Source organism: Hemiscyllium ocellatum, chromosome 2, assembly GCF_020745735.1.
Source record: "Hemiscyllium ocellatum isolate sHemOce1 chromosome 2, sHemOce1.pat.X.cur, whole genome shotgun sequence".
NCBI lineage: Eukaryota > Metazoa > Chordata > Chondrichthyes > Orectolobiformes > Hemiscylliidae > Hemiscyllium > Hemiscyllium ocellatum.
In genome coordinates, this window is record NC_083402.1 from 2478507 (window position 1) to 2496991 (window position 18485).

Consider the following 18485-nt stretch of genomic DNA (forward strand, 5'->3'; position numbering starts at 1 on the left):
GGAACGGCGAAGGATGAGGGGTGACTTGATAGAGGTTTATAAGATGATCAGAGGAATAGATAGAGTAGACAGTCAGAAACGTTTTCCCCGGGTACAACAGAGTATTACAAGGGGACATAAATTTAAGGTGAAGGGTGGAAGGTACGGGGGGAATATCAGGGGTGGGTTCTTTACCCAGAGAGTGGTGGGGGCATGGAATGCGCTGCCCGTGGGAGTGGTAGAGTCAGAATCATTGGCGACCTTTAAGCGGCAATTGGATAGGTACATGGATGGGTGCTTAATCTAGGATAGATGTTTGGCACAACATCGTGGGCCGAAGGGCCTGTTCTGTGCTGTATTGTTCTATGTTCTATGTTCTATGAATCAAAGGACTACAGCTGACAGCTGTTTTTTGTGGCTGGAAGGCTGCTTCTATCTGGGTTTTATAGGTACCTGTACTTAGCTCCTGTTGTTACAGATTTAATGAATGATTTGTTCTGGAATAGAGGACCTTGCAAGCAAAGTTTACAGAATACATAAAAATGGTCTGTGTGATTGAAGAGTCAGGAAGAATTCTTGTATCTGCTGGGATTGGTCTCCTTGGAACAGTGGGGGCTGAGGGATGATTTGATTGGGATGAACAAAGGCTTATAGTTCACGAAGATGGGAGTGGGTTGGATCACTTGTCTTCAAACAGCACAGAGACTATGTACTGAATGATCTCCTTGGGCCATTGTTTCTGTGAGAATTGATGGGGACATTACCTCTGTCCACGTTGTTGTTTCACTGCTTCAGACCCTGAGGACTCTGAAGATGGACGAGGAAGATCCAGTAGATGTAGTGTACCTGGACTTTCAGAAAGCTTTTGATAAAGTCCCACATAGGAGGTTAGTGAGTAAACTTAGGGCGCATGGTATTGGGGCAAAGTACTAACTTGGATTGAAAGTTGGTTGGCTGATAGGAAACAAAGAGTAGTGATAAACAGCTCCATTTCGGAATGGCAGGCGGTGACCAGTGGGATACCGCAGGGATCAGTGCTGGGACCACAGCTTTTTACAATATATATGAATGATATAGAAAATGGTAATAGTAATAACATTTGCAAATTTGCTGATGATACAAAGCTGGGTGGCAGGGTGAAATGTGAGGAGGATGTTAGGAGATTACAGGGTGACCTGGACAGGTTCGGTGAGTGGTCAGATGCATGGCAGATGCAGTTTAATGTGGATAAATGTATGGTTATCCACTTTGGTGGCAAGAACAGGAAGGCAGATTACTACCTAAATGGAATCAATTTAGGTAAAGGGGCAGTACAGAGAGATCTGGGTGTTCTTGTACACCAGTCAATGAAGGTAAGCATGCAGGTACAGCAGGTAGTGAAGAAGGCTAATAGCATGCTGGCCTTCATAACAAGAGGGATTGAGTATAGAAGCAAAGAGGTTCTTCTGCAGCTGTACAGGGCCCTGGTGAGACTACACCTGGAGTACTGCGTGCAGTTCTGGTCTCCAAATTTGAGGAAAGACATTCTGGCTATTGAGGGAGTGCAGTGTAGGTTCACGAGGTCAATTCCTGGAATGGCGGGATTACCTTACACTGAAAGACTGGAGCGACTGGGCTTGTATACCCTTGAGTTTAGAAGACTGAGAGGGGATCTGATTGAGACATATAAGATTATGAAAGGATTGGACACTCTGGCAGCAGGAAACATGTTTCCGCTGATGGGTGAGTGCCGAACCAGAGGACACAGCTTAAAAATACGGGGTAGACCATTTAGGACAGAGATGAGGAAAAACTTCTTCACCCAGAGAGTGGTGGCTGTGTGGAATGCTCTGCCCCAGAGGGCAGTGGAGGCCCAGTCTCTGGATTCATTTAAGAAAGAGTTGGATAGATCTCTCAAGGATAGTGGGATCAAGGATTATGGAGACTGATTAGGAATGATCAGCCATGATCATATTGAATGGTGGTGCAGGCTCGAAGGGCAGAATGGCCAACTCCTGCACCTATTGTCTATTGTCTATTTACATGAGAAGGGAATCAGAGCCTGGCAATTTACTTACTTGCTCCTGTTGTTCACAATGGCTGCTGCTTTGTAGATTTCCTTATGATAAGTTGGTCTTACCTTCCAAACTTCTCTTTTAGGCAATCCATTCTTTGCTTCTGTGTTATACGTTCAATGAAGGTTAGGACTGGAACCAATCTTTACGCATCTTTATCAGTATAGCTTTGCAGAATTACAAACCTGTCCCTCTGAACCTGGTAGTTGCAATTTTGATCGTTGTCTCTTTCATGGAGAGTTACGTGACTGCTCAGATAATGTCCCCAATCCACAAGCAATTAAACCCAATCAATGTACAGTCTCACATTCCAATCACCAGCACCCCACACCCACGACCCTCACCTTCCCTATACCGCAGAAATGCTGCCCCCTCACACTTCACCTCAGCTCTGATGGAGACTCAGCTGGACCCAAAGTGTTAGCTTGCTCTCTGTCCGCGGATGCTGCCTGACCCACTGTGATCTCCAGCATTTTCTGATTTCAGTGCAGATTCCAGCAAGTGCAGGAATTTGTTCCTGTCAGTCAATGATCAGTCTCTCCTTCTTTTCAATCCATTTTCCCTTGACTTTAGATTCAAACAGAAATGAGAATCAAGGAGGAAGAGGAGAGGAAAGAACAGAAGTTGAAAGAAGAAAAGGAAAAGGAATTGCAGAAGTCAGCTGGAAAAGACTCCAAAAAGAAGGGAGGGAAATCAGCGGATAAGAAAAAAGGTGATTTTCCCTCTGACTGGAAGCAAGCTAGACCGGGAATGGGCTGGGAATCTGGGAGTGGGAATGGGCTGGGAATCTGGGAGTGGGAATGGATTGGGAATCTGGGAGTGGGAATGGATCAGGAATCTGGGAGTGAGGCAGATTGGGAATCTGGGAGTGGGAATGGATCAGGAATCTGGGAGTGAGGCAGATTGGGAATCTGGGAGTGAGGCAGATTGGGAATCTGGGAGTGGGAATGGATTGGGAATCTGAGAGTGAGAATGGATTGGGAATCTGAGAGTGAGGCAGATTGGGAATCTGGGAGTGGGAATGGATTGGGAATCTGGGAGTGGGAATGGATCGGGAATCTGAGAGTGAGAATGGACTGGGAATCTGGGGGTGGGAATGGATCAGGAATCTGGGAGTGGGAATGGATCGGGAATCTGAGAGTGAGGCAGATTGGGAATCTGGTGATGGGAATAAAACTGGAACCAAGTGGTAGGAATGATCTGGGAATCTGGTGGCGTGATAGATTTAGGGATGAGATGAGGATTGGGTTGTGAATATATCTTGGGGACGAATTGTGCACATCACCTTAACCGTGTGGGCGGCACGGTGGCACAGTGGTTAGCACTGCTGCCTCACAGCGCCCGAGACCCGGGTTCAATTCGTGATCTCAGGCAACTGACTGTGTGGAGTTTGCACATTCTCCCCGTGTCTGCGTGGATTTCCTCCGGGTGCTCCGGTTTTCTCCCACAGTCCAAAGATGTGCGGGTCAGGTGAATTGGCCATGCTAAATTGCCTCATAGTGTTAGGTAAAGGGGTAAATGTAGGGGTGGGTTGCGGGTCGGTGTGGACCTGTTGGGCCGAAGGGCCTGTTTCCACACTGTAGGAAATCTCATCTAACCATCCATGGCATTCCTCCATTTCTTAAAGCCAGTGAATTGAATTGTTACTTCACAGAGCTAGCACAGAGAACAATGGGCCAAATGGCTTTCTGTTTTGTAACAGTTGTAAGATTCTGTGCCAAGATGACTTGGGGAGTTTTCTCCGTGATGAAACAAGACTATTATATTTCTTGTGTACACTCCAGAAAATTCTTGAATCCTCCTAAGGCTCCCTGTATGTCTGTGTCTCTTTCTAGGCCGCCAATCTCTAACCCCCTCGGTGCCACCCCCAGTGGTTGAGAATCCAGAGGTGGCTAGGAAGCAAGAACTGAGAGAGCATATATACACAGAGTACCTGGGAGCACTGGAGGATGAGGGTGAGTGAAACCTTCACAGGGGCTGAAGGAGAGGGGTCATATCCATAAACAGCAGCACGATCCTCAGGCTGTCCAGAGAATTCAGTTACCGTTCCCACTCCTCAATGTAATTCTGGCACTGCTCGATTATTCCAGCTCTCATTGATAGTTTTGCAGGAAAAGTTTTAAAATTACAAGGTAAAAGGGAAAACCAGCCAAGTTTTTGTTTCATTTTGATTGTACCTCAGCTAATTCCAGTTGTGACATCCCAGTTTCAGGCATCCTTTATTCCAATTCTAAATGTTGGATCATGAAGCAGCCCACCTTTACAACATCCTGCTTTTACTTCTGCCTGTATTTATTGACCAACCCTCTCGGTTTAACAAATAATCCACCATTATATCTTCCACTTCCAGAAAACTGTCCACAATCTTCAAAGTCATCTTCAAATTCCCAGACAATAAACTTCACTACAATACAGTAGCTTTATAACCAGAGCCACCCCAAAACTGGTACATTTAAAAACAAGGCAGAGATCCCTCACAAAGCCAGTCAATTCAAAACTCCTGCCAAAAGCCACCACTGCTTATGATCCCAGCCCAAGCTTTTTCTGGATGAGTCAGAGCCTGACTGAAATCCAATTTGGTAAACATTGTTTGGACTTTTTTTGTCTGAATGAGGTGGTCTTTCACTGAAAGCATAAACTTCAATGCTGCAGGTTTGGATTGAACAAGAAAACACAAGTTTATTAACAAATGCCGGTAAAATAGAATAGACCAAGATATTAACATTTATCACAAATTTCAAGATTTTGAAACGTGCCGTAAAAGAACATAATTGTATTAATCCCAAAAGGGCCCATTTCCAGTACTCACATCCGGGAGAATTCTCTTTTCAGTCACTCCAAAGAGTTTACTTTCGTTCTGCCTTTCCAGTCTGGAAAGTCTCTCGTCTCTTTGAGCCTTCATACAAATGACCTTCAATTTTCTCAGCATCTTCTCCCTCCCTTTTTAAATAGTGGGGTTACACTTGCCATCCTCCAACCAGACGCCACCATGTTAACACCCACATACTCAACTTGTCTCAATCACCTCAAACCCACCTTCTATCCTCCTAACGATCCACTCTCTCATTTGTTTTCCCCATCCAAGTTATTTACACACATTGTTAATAGCTGGAGATTAAGCCCTGATCCTTCCATGGCCCAAACTCTGCCACTCAGTAATAGACCCATTTATTCCCACTCTGTGTTTCCTCTCTGTCAACAGATTCTCACTGTCTGCCAATACATTACCCCTTTCCCATGTGGTCTATCTTTAGCCCCTTATGAGTGCAAGTGTTAAAAGTCTTCAAAAAATTCAAATACCTGACATCCACCTATTCTCCCTCATCCATTCTTAGATTGTTACCTCCTCAAGAATTCAGAAGGAGATTTAAGCATGATATTCCTTTCCTTAACCCGTGCTACTTTTGTCTAATCCCATTAAAGCTCTCCGAGTGTTCTCATAGAGTCATAGAGATGTACAGCATGGAAACAGACCCTTCGGTCCAACCCATCCATACCGACCAGATATCCCAACCCAATCTAGTCCCACCTGCCAGCACCCAGCCCATATCCCTCCAAACCCTTCCTATTCATATACCCATCCAAATGCCTCTTAAATGTTGCAATTGTACCGGCCTCCACCACATCTTCTGGCAGTTCATTCCATACGTGTACCACCCTCTGTGTGAAAAAGTTGCCCCTTAGGTCTCTTTTATATTTTTCCCCTCTCACCCTAAACCTATGCCCTCTAGTTCTGGAGTCGCTGACCCCAGGGAAAAGACTTTGCCGATTTATCCTATCCATGCCCCTCATAATATTGTAAATCTCTATAAGGTCACCCCTCAGCCTCCGACGCTCCAGGGAAAACAGCCCAGCCTGTTCAGCCTCTCCCTATAGCTGAAATCCTCCAGCCCTGGCAATATCCTTGTAAATCTTTTCTGAACTCTTTTAAGTTTCACAACATCTTTCCGATAGGAAGGAGACCAGAATTGCACACAATATTCCAACAGTGGCCTAATCAATGTCCTGTACAGTCGCAACATGACCTCCCTACTCCTGTACTCAATACTCTGACCAATAAAGGAAAGCATACCAAACACCTTCTTCACTATCCTATCTACCTGCAACTCACTTTCAAGGAGCTATGAACCTGCACTCCAAGGTCTCTTTGTTCAGCAACACTCCCTAGGATCTTACCATTAAGTATATAAGTCCTGCTGAGATTTGCTTTCCCAAAATGCAGCACCTCGCATTTATCTGAATTAAACTCCATCTGCCACTTCTCAGCCCATTGGCCCATCTGGTCCAGATCCTGTTGTAATCTGAGGTAACCCTCTTCATTGTCCACTACACCTCCAATTTTGGTGTCATCTGCAAACTTACTAACTGCACCTCTTATGCTCGCATCCAAATCATTTATGTAAATGACAAAAAGCAGAGGACCCAGCACCGATCCTTGTGGCACTCCACTGGTCACAGGCCTCCAGTCTGAAAAACAACCCTCCCCCACCACCCTCTGTCTTCTACCTTTGTGCCAGTTCTGTATCCAAATGGCTAGTTCTCCCTGTATTCCATGAGATCTAACCTTGCTAACCAGTCTCCCATGGGGAACCTTGTCGAAAGCCTTACTGAAGTCCATATAGATCACACCTACTGCTCTGTCCTCATCAATCCTCTTTGTTACTTCTTCAAAAATTTCAATCAAGTTTGTGAGACATGATTTCCCACGCACAAAGCCATGTTGACTATCCCGAATCAGTCCTTGCCTTTCCAAATACATGTACATCCTGTCCCTCAGGATTCCCTCCAACAACTTGCCCACCACCGAGGTCAGGCTCACTGGTCTGTAGTTCCCTGGCTTGTCCTTACCGCCCTTCTTAAACAGTGGCACCATGTTAGCCAACCTCCAGTCTTCCAGCACCTCACCTGTGACTATCGATGATACAAATATGTCAGCAAGAGGCCCAGCAATCACTTCTCTAGCTTCCCACAGAGTTCTCAGGTACACCTGATCAGGTCCCAGGGATTTATCCACCTTTAACCATTTCAAGACATCCAGCACTTCCTCCTCTGTAATCTGGACATTTTGCAAGATGTCACCATCTATTTCCCTACAGTCTATATCTTCCATATCCTTTTCCACAGTAAATACTGATGCAAAATATTCATTTAGTATCTCCCCCATTTTCTATGGCTCCACACAAAGGCCGCCTTGCTGATCTTTGAGAGGCCCTATTCTCTCCCTAGTTACCCTTTTGTCCTTAATATATTTGTAAAAACTCTTTGGATTCTCCTTAATTCTATTTGCCAAAGCTATCTCATGTCCCCTTTTTGCCCTCCTGATTTCCCTCTTAAGTATACTCCTACTTCCTTTATACTTTTCTAAGGATTCACTTGATCTATCCTGTCTATACCTTATATATGCTTCCTTCTTTTTCTTAACCAAACCCTCAATTTCTTTAGTCCTCCAGCATTCCCTATACCTACCAGCCTTCCCTTTCACCTGACAGTTCTGTTATTCCATCTTTTCTAATAGTCTCTAGCATTTTTCACAGCTTGGGTTATTTTTATTTGATTTGATGTATTATTGTCACGTGTACCCAGGTACAGTGAAAAGTACTGTTTTGTGTGTAGTACAGGCAGATCATACCATACAGAGACCATGGGGTGACTGAACACAGCACAGAGTACACTGTTACAGCTGCAGGGAAGGTGCACACAGAGCGAGATCAACATTAAGGTAAAAATTAGAGAGGTCCATTCAGTAATCTAATAACAGCAAGGAAGAAACTGTCCTTAAATTAGTTGGTGCGTGTGTTTAAGCTTCTGTGTCTTCTGCCTGATGGAAGAGGCTGGTAGAGATTATAACTGGGGTGGCAGGGGTCTTTGATGTTTTTGGCTGACTTTCTGAAGCAGCGAGACGTGTAGATGGAAAGTTGGCTTGTGTGAAGGCACTGCTCTGCCCAAGACCAAAGGGATTACAGAGAGTTGTGAACGCAGTCTGGGCCAACACGGAAAAGTTTAAAAATACATACCAACAGATTCAAGAGCAGCTTGTTCTCCGCTGTTATCAGATTTCTGAACAGACCTCTCATATATTAGAGTTGACCTTTCTCTGCACCTTCTCTGTAGCTGTAACACTTCATCCTGTATTCTGTTCTGTTACCCTGATGTGCTTAAGTAAGGTGTGATTTGTCTGGTTAGCACACAAAGCAGTACTTTTCATTGTAGCTTGGTACATGTGATAATAATAAATCAGATCAAATCAAACGTTAACACTTCCTTGCTGGATTTCACACTTTAACTCTGAGTCCCCCAACCCAGCCCTCATCAGCACCTGACATCTCCTGTTACAACGTTTTAGCCTTTATCAGTCGAGGCTTGGATGATCAGAGCAGGGGGGCTCTGGTGGAGCTGTCCAGCAGTTTAGGGAGGCCACAGCTGGAGGACTGTGTGCAGTTTCTGGTGCCCACACTATAGGAAGGATGTGATTGTACTGGGAGGGGGTACAGAGGGGATTCACCAGGATACTGCCTGGGATGGAGCAGGTTAGTGATGGAGACAGGCTGGAGAAGCTCAGGGTGGTTTCTTTAGAGCAGAGAAGGCTGAGGGAGGACCCTGATCGAGGGGGATAAGATTATGAGGGGCTTGGACAGGGGATAGAAAACAGCAGTTCCCATTAGTCAAAGGGTCAATGACTAGGGGGAATAATTTTAAGGTGAAATGTGGGGCATTACCTCCTTGAACTGCTGCAGTCCTTAGATCATAGGATAGCCACAGTACTGTTAGGGAGGGAGCTCCAGAATTTTGCCCGAACACAATGTCGGAATGGCAATATATGTCCAAGTCAGAATGGACTTTTGAAAGTTAGGTGCTCTACATCAACTACACTCCCTTCATCGACCCTCACTGTTAACTCATGAAAATAACCATCAGCAGATCAACGACTCCCACCTGCCGTTATGTTCTTCCTTATTGATGGAAACCTGGAATGTCCTGCCTAGGTGGGTGTTTGAGGTGGGAAACCTCACAACCTTTAAAAGTTGTGGTTGAGCACTTGAAATGTCAGAACATTCAAGGCCATGAACCTGGCGCTAGAATGTGGGACTAGTATACGCTTACTATTGTTTTAGGCAGGATGGACCTAAAGATGTCTTCTGGACTGTATGATTCACCCACCCTCACTTTCTCTTCTCATTGCGGTTCCCATTCTAGTTTGCTCATTCCCATCTCCTATACCTGTGTTAATGATGGTCCCTCAGCCAAACCCTTGCTGCTGCTGTTTCAAAATTGATTCTCGACAAACCCCCCTCAAACATCGCCACTTCTCACTCATTCCAGCTCATCTTCAGGAAGCCCCTCCCACTGACTGAGCAAGCAGCTGTGTAAACAGCACTTACAGTGAGGGGCAGGCTGTTTGTTTTAGGAAGATGCAGCAATCCCTCCCACAATCCTCGGGGGGTTTAGAAAACAGTCCTTTTCTCATTTCAGTCCACATCCCAACATACAGAGACATAAAAGAGATACAGTGTTTACTGAACAGAGTTGTACACAGACATGGAAACTGGCAAAGAATGATCAAACCAGTCAACAAATCAGTTGGAAACCTGAAGTCAGGTGGGGAGAGCGTCTTTAATTGTTTCTAAGATTGAGAGTAGCAATAGTAATTGTGCTCCTGATTTCTGTCCCTAGGTCAGGAGCACAGACATAGGACGCTTCCTAGTTTTGCAATCCTGACCCAGGGAATTCTGGTCCAGGAACTTGGATTTTCATTTGGATGGCTGGGTTCTCTTGGAAGTGGGCTGGATGATCCTGGTATAAGAGCAGAGGCTGATGGTTGCAGATGCAGTCTGGCACAGCACTGGATAGAAGTTTTTATTAACAGCATAAGTGGCTGAGCCATTTAGACTCAGCTGAGAAGGCATTTCATTGTATCTTTGGAATTCTCTGTCAGAGTGATCTGTGATGTGGAGGAACTGGGGTGGGCAAAGTTAAAAATCACACAACACCAGGATATAGTCCAACAGGTTTAATTGGGAGCACTAGCTTTCAAAGCGCTGCTCCTTCATCAGGTCACTGTGGATCAGGATCATAGGACACAGAATTTATAGCGAAAGATTACAGTGACATGCAACTGAAATGATATATTGAAAAACATAAATTGTTGTTAAGTCTTTCCTCTTTTAGAATGGGTTGCAGGTTTCGGTTCATTAATATGTAAATCCCAGAACTTCTTTTAAGTCACATTGTTAAGATAACTTAAGGTTTTATAACCAAAGGTGACATCCTAGCCCAGACAATGCATTAAAGGTGTGAGGTTGGAGTCTGTCTGTATCCCAGCCTTGAGTCAGACTGGTTCTATTTCCAAAGTGGAATTTACAAAATATGACACGGACTGACTGCCTGCAGATTGTGCATTTTTTGAGCAAAGAACGCAACACCATCCAGGCTCTCAAAACCAATCACAACATTGTCATCAAACCAGCAGATAAAGGAGGAGCCATTGCCATTCAGAATAGAACAGATTACTGCAAGGAGGTGTACTGACAACTGAACAACCAGGAACACTACAGGCAACTACCAGCTGATCCGACCAAAGAGCACACCCGAGAATTAAACTGATCACTGATCAGGACTTTGGAACCAGTCCTTCAGAGTTCCCTACGCGCCCTCATCCCACGTACTTCTCGTGTAGGCGACCTCTACTGCCTTCCAAAGGTACACAGAGCCAACACACCGGGACGTCCCATCGTGTCGGGCAATGGGACCCTGTGTGAGAATCTCTCTGGCGATGTGGAAGGCATCTTGAAACCTCTTGTACAGGGGATCTCCAGCTTCTGTCGCGACACTACGGATTTCTTACAGAAACTCAGCACCCACGGACCAGTCGAACCGTGAACATTCCTCGTCACAATGGACGTTTCCGCACTCTACACCAGCATCCCCCACAATGATGGCATCGCGGCAACAGCCTCAGGACTCAACACCAACAACTGCCAGTCTCCAAACACCATCCTACAGCTCATCCGCTTTATCCTCGATCACAGCGTCTTCACCTTTGACAACCAGTTCTTCATCCAGACACACGGAACAGCCATGGGGACCAAGTTTGCATCCCAATGTGCTAACATTTTTATGCACAGGTTCGAACAAGATTTCTTCTCTATGCAGGATCTCCAACCAACACTATACACCAGGTACATTGATGACATTTTCTTCCTCTGGACCCATGGCGAGGAGTCACTGATAAAACTACACAGTGACATCAACAAGTTTCCACCCACCACCAAACTCACCATGGACTACTCTCGACTATCTGTCTCATTCTCCATCAAGGAGGGACACCTCAGCACCACGCTCTACCGCAAACCCACAGACAACCTCACAATGCTACACTTCTCCAGCTTCCACCCAAAACATATTAAAACAGCCATCCCCTATGGACAAGCCCTACGCACACACCGGATCTGCTCAGATGAGGAGGAACATGACGGACACCTGGAAGTACTCAGGGATGCCCTCACAAGAACGGGGTCCGATGCTCAACTCATCGACCGCCAGTTCTGACGTGCCACAGCAAGGAACCGTAATGACATCCTCAGGAGACAGACACGTGCTGCAACTGACAGAGTACCCTTCGTTGTTCAGCACTTCCCAGGAGCTGAAAAACTACGCCATGTTCTTCGCAGCCTACAGCACATTGAGGGTGAGCACCTCACCAACACCTGCCCCACACCTTCACCTCTCACCTTTAAACAACCACCAAACGTCAGACCATTGTTCACAGCAAACTGCCCGGCCTTCAGGACAACATCAACCACAACACTGTACAACCCTGTCACCCTTTAGGTGCTCCAAGACATGTCAGAGTGTCGATACGGGTACCACCATTACACGTGGGGACACCACCCACCATGTACGCGGCAGGTACCCATGTGATTCAGTCAACGTTGTCTATCTCATACGCTGCAGGCAAGGATGCCCTGAGGCATGGTACATTGGTGAGACCGAGTAGAGGCTACGGCAACGGATGAATGTGCACCGCACAACAATCACCAGGCAGGGGTGTCCTGTCCCAGTTGGAGAACACTTCAGTGGTCCAGGACATTTGGCCTCAGATCTTTGGTGACCATCCTCCAAGGTAGACTGCAGGACAACACAGAGTGGTTAAACAGAGGGTGATAGCCAAGTTCAGTACCCATGGGGATGGCCTCAACCAGGTCTTTCGGTTCATGTCACAATACGGGCGACCCCACTGCACCACACACACTCACACACACTCACACACACTCACAGATGTACACACACTCTTACATACTCACACACTCATGCAGACCCTCTCTCATACACACACACATGTGCACCTCCCACAATAACATCCATACACAAACCCTCTCACAGGTTTGTATCCCATCACACTCACGCGAACACACCTTCTCTCACGTGGACTCACACTCACATACACACACACACACACACACACATACATACACACACACACACACACACACACACACACACGTCTACGCGGTGAATCTGTATTTGCAGACACTCTCTATTTCTCTCTAAAAGCACACTATCTGCAGGCAGTCAGTCCATGTGATATTTTGGAAATTCCACTGTGGAAATAGACTCAGTCTGACTCCAGGCTGGGATACAGACAGACTCCAACCTCACACCTTTAATGCATTGTCTGAGCTAGGATGTCACCTTTGGTTATAAAACCTTAAGTTATCTTGGTAATGTGACTTAAAAGGAATTCTGGGATTTACATATTAATGAACCGAAACCTGCACCCCATTCTAAAAGAGGAAAGACTTAACAATCTAGGTTTGTTCTATATCTTTTCAGTTTCATGACATTGTAATCTTTCGCTATAAATCCTGTGTCTTACAATCTTATACTCCACAACCCCTGATGAAGGAACAGCGCTTCAAAATAAACCTGTTGGACTATAACCTGGTGTGGTGTGATTTTTAACAGTGACCAATCATTGATTATGTCCCAGATTGAGATAGATAGATATCTTTATATTGAAGACACTATGGGGTATGGGGACAGAGCAGGAAACTGATGCTGAAGTAGAAGGTCAGCTGTAATCCCATTGAATGTTGGAGCAGATTCGAAGGGCTGAATGGCCTCATCTTGCTCCAGTTTTGTAAGTTTTCTCTCTGTCCCAAGGTAAGCTGTGATTGACTTGTATTTCCAGCACAAGCTGTCAGGCTGCGACTGGAGAGGATCAAGCTGATGGCCATGGCTGTGGTCCAGGAGCTGAAATCCAAAGCAGCCGAAATCTTCACCATCATGGAGGATCAGCTCGGGGCCAGATTCCTGCAGGAAATGGAAAGGTACTGCCGTTAGCTTCATGTCTGGCAGCAGCTGGAGACAGCCCAGGGTGTGAGAATCCTCCCTGCCCTCTCACTCCTACCATCAACCCCCCCCCATTCTCTTTCATTCCCCATCCATCCCACCCTCTCCTCTTAATCACCCCAATGCCCCTTTGTGCGTCCCTATCCTCCACCCTCTCCTCCTTTTCCTCACCCTTTGCTCTCCATCCCTCACCACCTCCCCTTCCTTTCAGACCCATTACTCCTGCCCACGTCTCCCCTCCCCACACCTCCATCCTACCTAGCTTTCCTCCTCCTCTTTCTCTGCTCTCCCCTCCAGACTGCAATATACTCTGTCTCTCTCTCTCTCTCTCTCTCCCCTTCTATAGTTCCTCTTCCATCCCTCCCTTATTCTCTCCCATTGCCTTCCCAAACCTCTCAGAACTTGAGCTCTTCAGCACAGTGAACATTACGGATGCAGAGAGGAATGGGAGTGTTGAGGAGGCCTGTGTACACAATCAGGTTGTTTACAAAGAGGCCATTCCATAACCACCAGGCACATCCACACACACTGAGCTCACTGAACTGTCGATTAATACAACTCATCAACACCCTTCCACTTGGTCTGATTCACATTGAGGTTTTTGTTTTAAAGGTTCCCGAGAAGATTCTAAATTACAATACTTACAAACAGACAATCGGCATGAATTATGTTGGTGTATTGTTGGGGCCTGTTGGAAGTTCGATGTGGCCAGCAACAATGTCCTGTGGAGGCAGATTCCACAGGACAGCACATTTAGGGAGAGACAGAAGATTCTGGCTTCGGTTCTGCAGTTGGAGCACTTCTCACGGCCCAGCTCGACAGTGTCAAAACTCCCGCCACACCAGGTTAGGGTCCAACAGGTTTAATTGGAAGCGCTCGCTTTCAGAGCGACGCTCCGTCATCAGGTGGTTGTGGAGGACATGATGAAGGAGCATCGCTCCGAAAGCTAATGCTTCCAATTAAACCTGTTGGACTCTAACCTGGTGTGGTGGGATTTTTAACTTTGTCCACCCCAGTCCAACACCGGCATCATCAAATCAGTTCTACAGTCAGAGAGATCTACAGCACACATCAGACCCTTCGGCCCGTGGAGTCTGTGCTGGTACAAAAAACCATCTAATTATTCTAATCCCATTATCCAGCACTTGGCCATAGCCTTGTGTGCCTTGGCATCACACAGGTATGTATAAATACTTCTACAACGTGGTGAGGGTTTCTGTCTCGACCTCCCTCAGCAGAGAAACGGCAGATGGAGTTTAATCTGGGCAAATGAGAGGCAATATGTTTTGGGAGCTCTAATGCAAGAGGGAAGTATACAGGAAGTGACAGGACCCTGAAGTAACATCAACACTCAGAGGGATCTAGGTGGACAGGTGAATGTGGCAACACGAGTGCACAGGGTGGTCACCAGACATATGGCATGCTGGCCTTCATTAGTTGGGACATCTCAAAAGTTCGACTCCAGCTTTCTTGAGTTTTTGTTAGGCTGCACCTGGAATATTGCATGCAGTTCTGGTCACTACTGTCAGGAGGTTGTGGAGGCTTCGGAGAGGGTACAGAAATGGTTTGGACAATAGACATTAGGTGCAGGAGGAGGCCAGGATGTTGCCTGGTTTGGAGGGTATAAGCTAGGAGGGCAGTTTGGACACAGTCAGTTTATTTTCACTCGTACATCAGAGCTGAGGGGGTGATCTGATCGAAGTTATGGGAAGCATGGGTAGTCCAACTCTTCTTCCCAGAGTAGGATTGTCAATCACTAGGGCGTCTAGGTTTAGGGTAAAAGGGGGGAATGTTTAAAGGAGATGTGTGAGGCAAGTGTTTTTCCACCGAGGGTGGTCTGTGCCTGGAATGTGCTGCCAGAGGAGGTGGGAGAGACGGATACAATCGCAGTGTTTAAGAGGCACCTGGACAGAGACATGAAGAAGGATGAGAGGGATAGAGACCACACAGAGGAGGAAGGTTTTCACTTTAGAAAGGCAATAGACAATAGGTGCAGGAGTAGGCCATTCTGCCCTTCGAGCCTGCACCACCATTCAATATGATCATGGCTGATCATCCTTAATCAGTATCCTGTTCCTGCCTTATCTCCATAACCCTTGATCCCACTATCCTTGAGAGCTCTATCCAACTCTTTCTTAAATGAATCCAGAGACTGGGCCTCCACTGCCCTCTGGGGCAGAGCATTCCACACAGCCACCACTCTCTGGGTGAAGAAGTTTCTCCTCATCTCTGTCCTAAATGGTCTACCCCGTATTTTTAAGCTGTGTCCTCTGGTTTGGCACTCACCCATCAGCAGAAACATGTTTCCTGCCTCCAGACTGTCCAATCCTTTAATAATCTTACATGTCTCAATCAGATCCCCTCTCAGTCTTCTAAACTCAAGGGTATACAAGCCCAGTCGCTCCAGTCTTTCAGTGTAAGGTAGTCCCGCCATTCCAGGAATTGACCTCGTGAACCTACACTGCACTCCCTCAATAGCCAGAATGTCTTTCCTCAAATTTGGAGACCAGAACTGCACGCAGTACTCCAGGTGTGGTCTCACCAGAGCCCTGTACAGCTGCAGAAGCACCTCTTTGCTTCTATACTCAATCCCTCTTGTTATGAAGGCCAGCATGCTATTAGCCTTCTTCACTACCTGCTGTACCTGCATGCTGGCCTTCATTGACTGGTGTACAAGAACACCCAGATCTCTCTGTACTGCTCCTTTACCTAAATTGACTCCATTTACGTAGTAATCTGCCTTCCTGTTCTTGTATGTCGGCACAGTCTTAGTGTGGCAAAGGGCCTGTGCCTGTGCTGTACCAGTCTGTGCTCTCCCCTCAACCCAATCCCCTTTGCTCCAAGGGGAACAATGCCGGTCTGTGTAATCCCTCTGGATCACAGAATCATAGGGGTGTTATGCACTTAGCCCATGACGCCAGCACTGGATCTTCAAACAAGCTCATGATCTCATTCCAATCTCCTGCCTACACCCCCTGACCGCAAATAACCAGACAGAGCCACCTTCAATGTCTCACAAGCTCATCCTCTCTCCCCCACACTCTCTCCCTCACTCTCTCCCTCTCTCTCCCCCACTCTCTCCATCTCTCTCCCCCTCCCTCTCCCTCTCTCTTCCCCACTCTCTCCCTCTCTTCCCCACTCTTTTCCCCTCTCCCTCCCTCTCTTCTCCACTCTCTCGCCCTCTCTTCCCCACACTCTCCCTCTCTCTCCCCCACTCACTCTGTCTCTCTACCCCTCTCCCTCCCTCCCTTCCCCACACTCTCCCTCGCTCTTCCCCACTCTCTCTGACTCTCTACCTCCCTCTCCCTCTCTCTTCCCGACTCTCTCTCCCCCTCTCTTTCCCACTCTCTCCCTCTATACCCCACACTGTCGCCCTCTCTATCTCCCACTCTCCCTCTCTCTTCCCCACTCTCTCACTCACTCTTCCCCACTCTCTAACTGGGTGTGTGGTGGATCACTCAGTGTGCTCTCTAACTGGGTGTGTAGTGGATCACTCAGTGTGCTCTCTAACTGGGTGTGTGGTGGATCACTCAGTGTGCTCTCTAACTGGGCGAGTGGTGGATCACTCAGTGTGCTCTCTAACTGGGTGTGTGATGGATCACTCAGTGTGCTCTCTAACTGGGTGTGTGGTGGATCACTCAGTGCGCTCTCTAACTGGGTGTGTGGTGGATCACTCAGTGTGCTCTCTAACTGGGTGTGTGGTGGATCACTCAATGTGCTCTCTAACTGGGTGTGTGATGGATCACTCAGTGTGCTCTCTAACTGGGTGTGTGGTGGATCACTCAGTGTGCTCTCTAACTGGGTGTGTGGTGGATCACTCAATGTGCTCTCTAACTGGGCGTGTGGTGGATCACTCAGTGTGCTCTCTAACTGGGTGTGTGGTGGATCACTCAGTGTGCTCTCTAACTGGGTGTGTGGTGGATCACTCAATGTGCTCTCTAACTGGGTGTGTGGTGGATCACTCAATGTGTACTCTGAGTGTGTGGTGGAGCTGTCGCTGTGATCTCGGATTGCAGTGTTGGGGTTCTATGATTCACTGCTACAATGACTGACCTGGGCAGATGGTGAAATAAAATCTATTCCTGCAGCTCCTGAACGTCTGAAACAAAAGCAGAAAGTGATTGTGAATCTCTGCCACTGTGGCAGCCTCTCTGGATTGAGAAACAGTTCACAGTTTGTGTCGAGTGACCTTTATTCAGAGTAGTTCTGCCATTCCCAGATCCTGCCAGACCTGCTGAGGTTCTCCAGCAGCATGTGTTTTTGTCTAGTCTGCTGGCGGGTGTACTATGGCCTCAGCAGCTTCTCAATGGTCAGTATCGCCAGCTTCTTGTGTAAAATCACAGTGATCCATGGAGCCAGTCAGTCAGTTCCCCCCCAGCCCTCCCCAGCCCAAACCTGAAACTCTGCTGCTTTATTTCCTTTGAATATGGAGGAACGTTGGAACAGTCCCCAGGAATGAGCTGGAATTGAGGGGAGGGAGGCTGAGTGACCGTGTAGGGAGCTGTTACACCTTCTCTGTTGGTGATTGTTTTTCGGAGCAGTCAGTCATGGCCCATTTGTGGTATGGATGCTCAAATATTTTAGCAAGGATTCACTCTGATCAACAAGGCCTCTTGCTTGGAACCTGCACAGAGTTGAGCTGCAAGATGTTCCATTTACCAATAGCTTTTCTTCCAGGATTTTCTGTTTTCAATGAGCACACCTTGTGTCTGAATCTGGAACTCTGTCAGTCTCTGACAGGCTGCTGCAGGGTCCTATTAGCCAGCTGACTGGAATCTCATGTGGGGAGCACATCAACTCACCATATGTCTGTAACTGATTCACCCTGTGTGGTAAGTCAGCCACAGGGAGAGGGGGAGCAGCCCCAAGTCAGGGTCCACATGGGCACCAACGACATAGGTAGGAAAAGGATGGGGATTTCAGGCAGAAATTCACGGAGCTAGTGTGGAAGCTTAGAGCCAGAACAAGCAGAGATTTTAGATTAGATTAGATTACTTACAGTGTGGAAACAGGCCCTTCGGCCCAACAAGTCCACACCGACCCGCCGAAGCGCAACCCACCCATTCCCCTACATTTACCCCTTACCTAACACTACGGGCAATT

General features: G+C 47.0%; 1 protein-coding gene across 1 annotated transcript in view; it reads left to right on the plus strand.

The window, feature by feature from the left end:
• Positions 1-18485, plus strand: part of spef2 (sperm flagellar 2) — a 244563-nt gene that overhangs the window by 198660 nt on the left and 27418 nt on the right. Inside the window, exons 28-30 of the mRNA XM_060847113.1 lie at positions 2607-2745; positions 3869-3988; positions 13222-13360. Of these exons, the coding sequence (XP_060703096.1) occupies positions 2607-2745; positions 3869-3988; positions 13222-13360 (398 nt within the window). The remainder of the gene's footprint in view (positions 1-2606; positions 2746-3868; positions 3989-13221; positions 13361-18485) is intronic.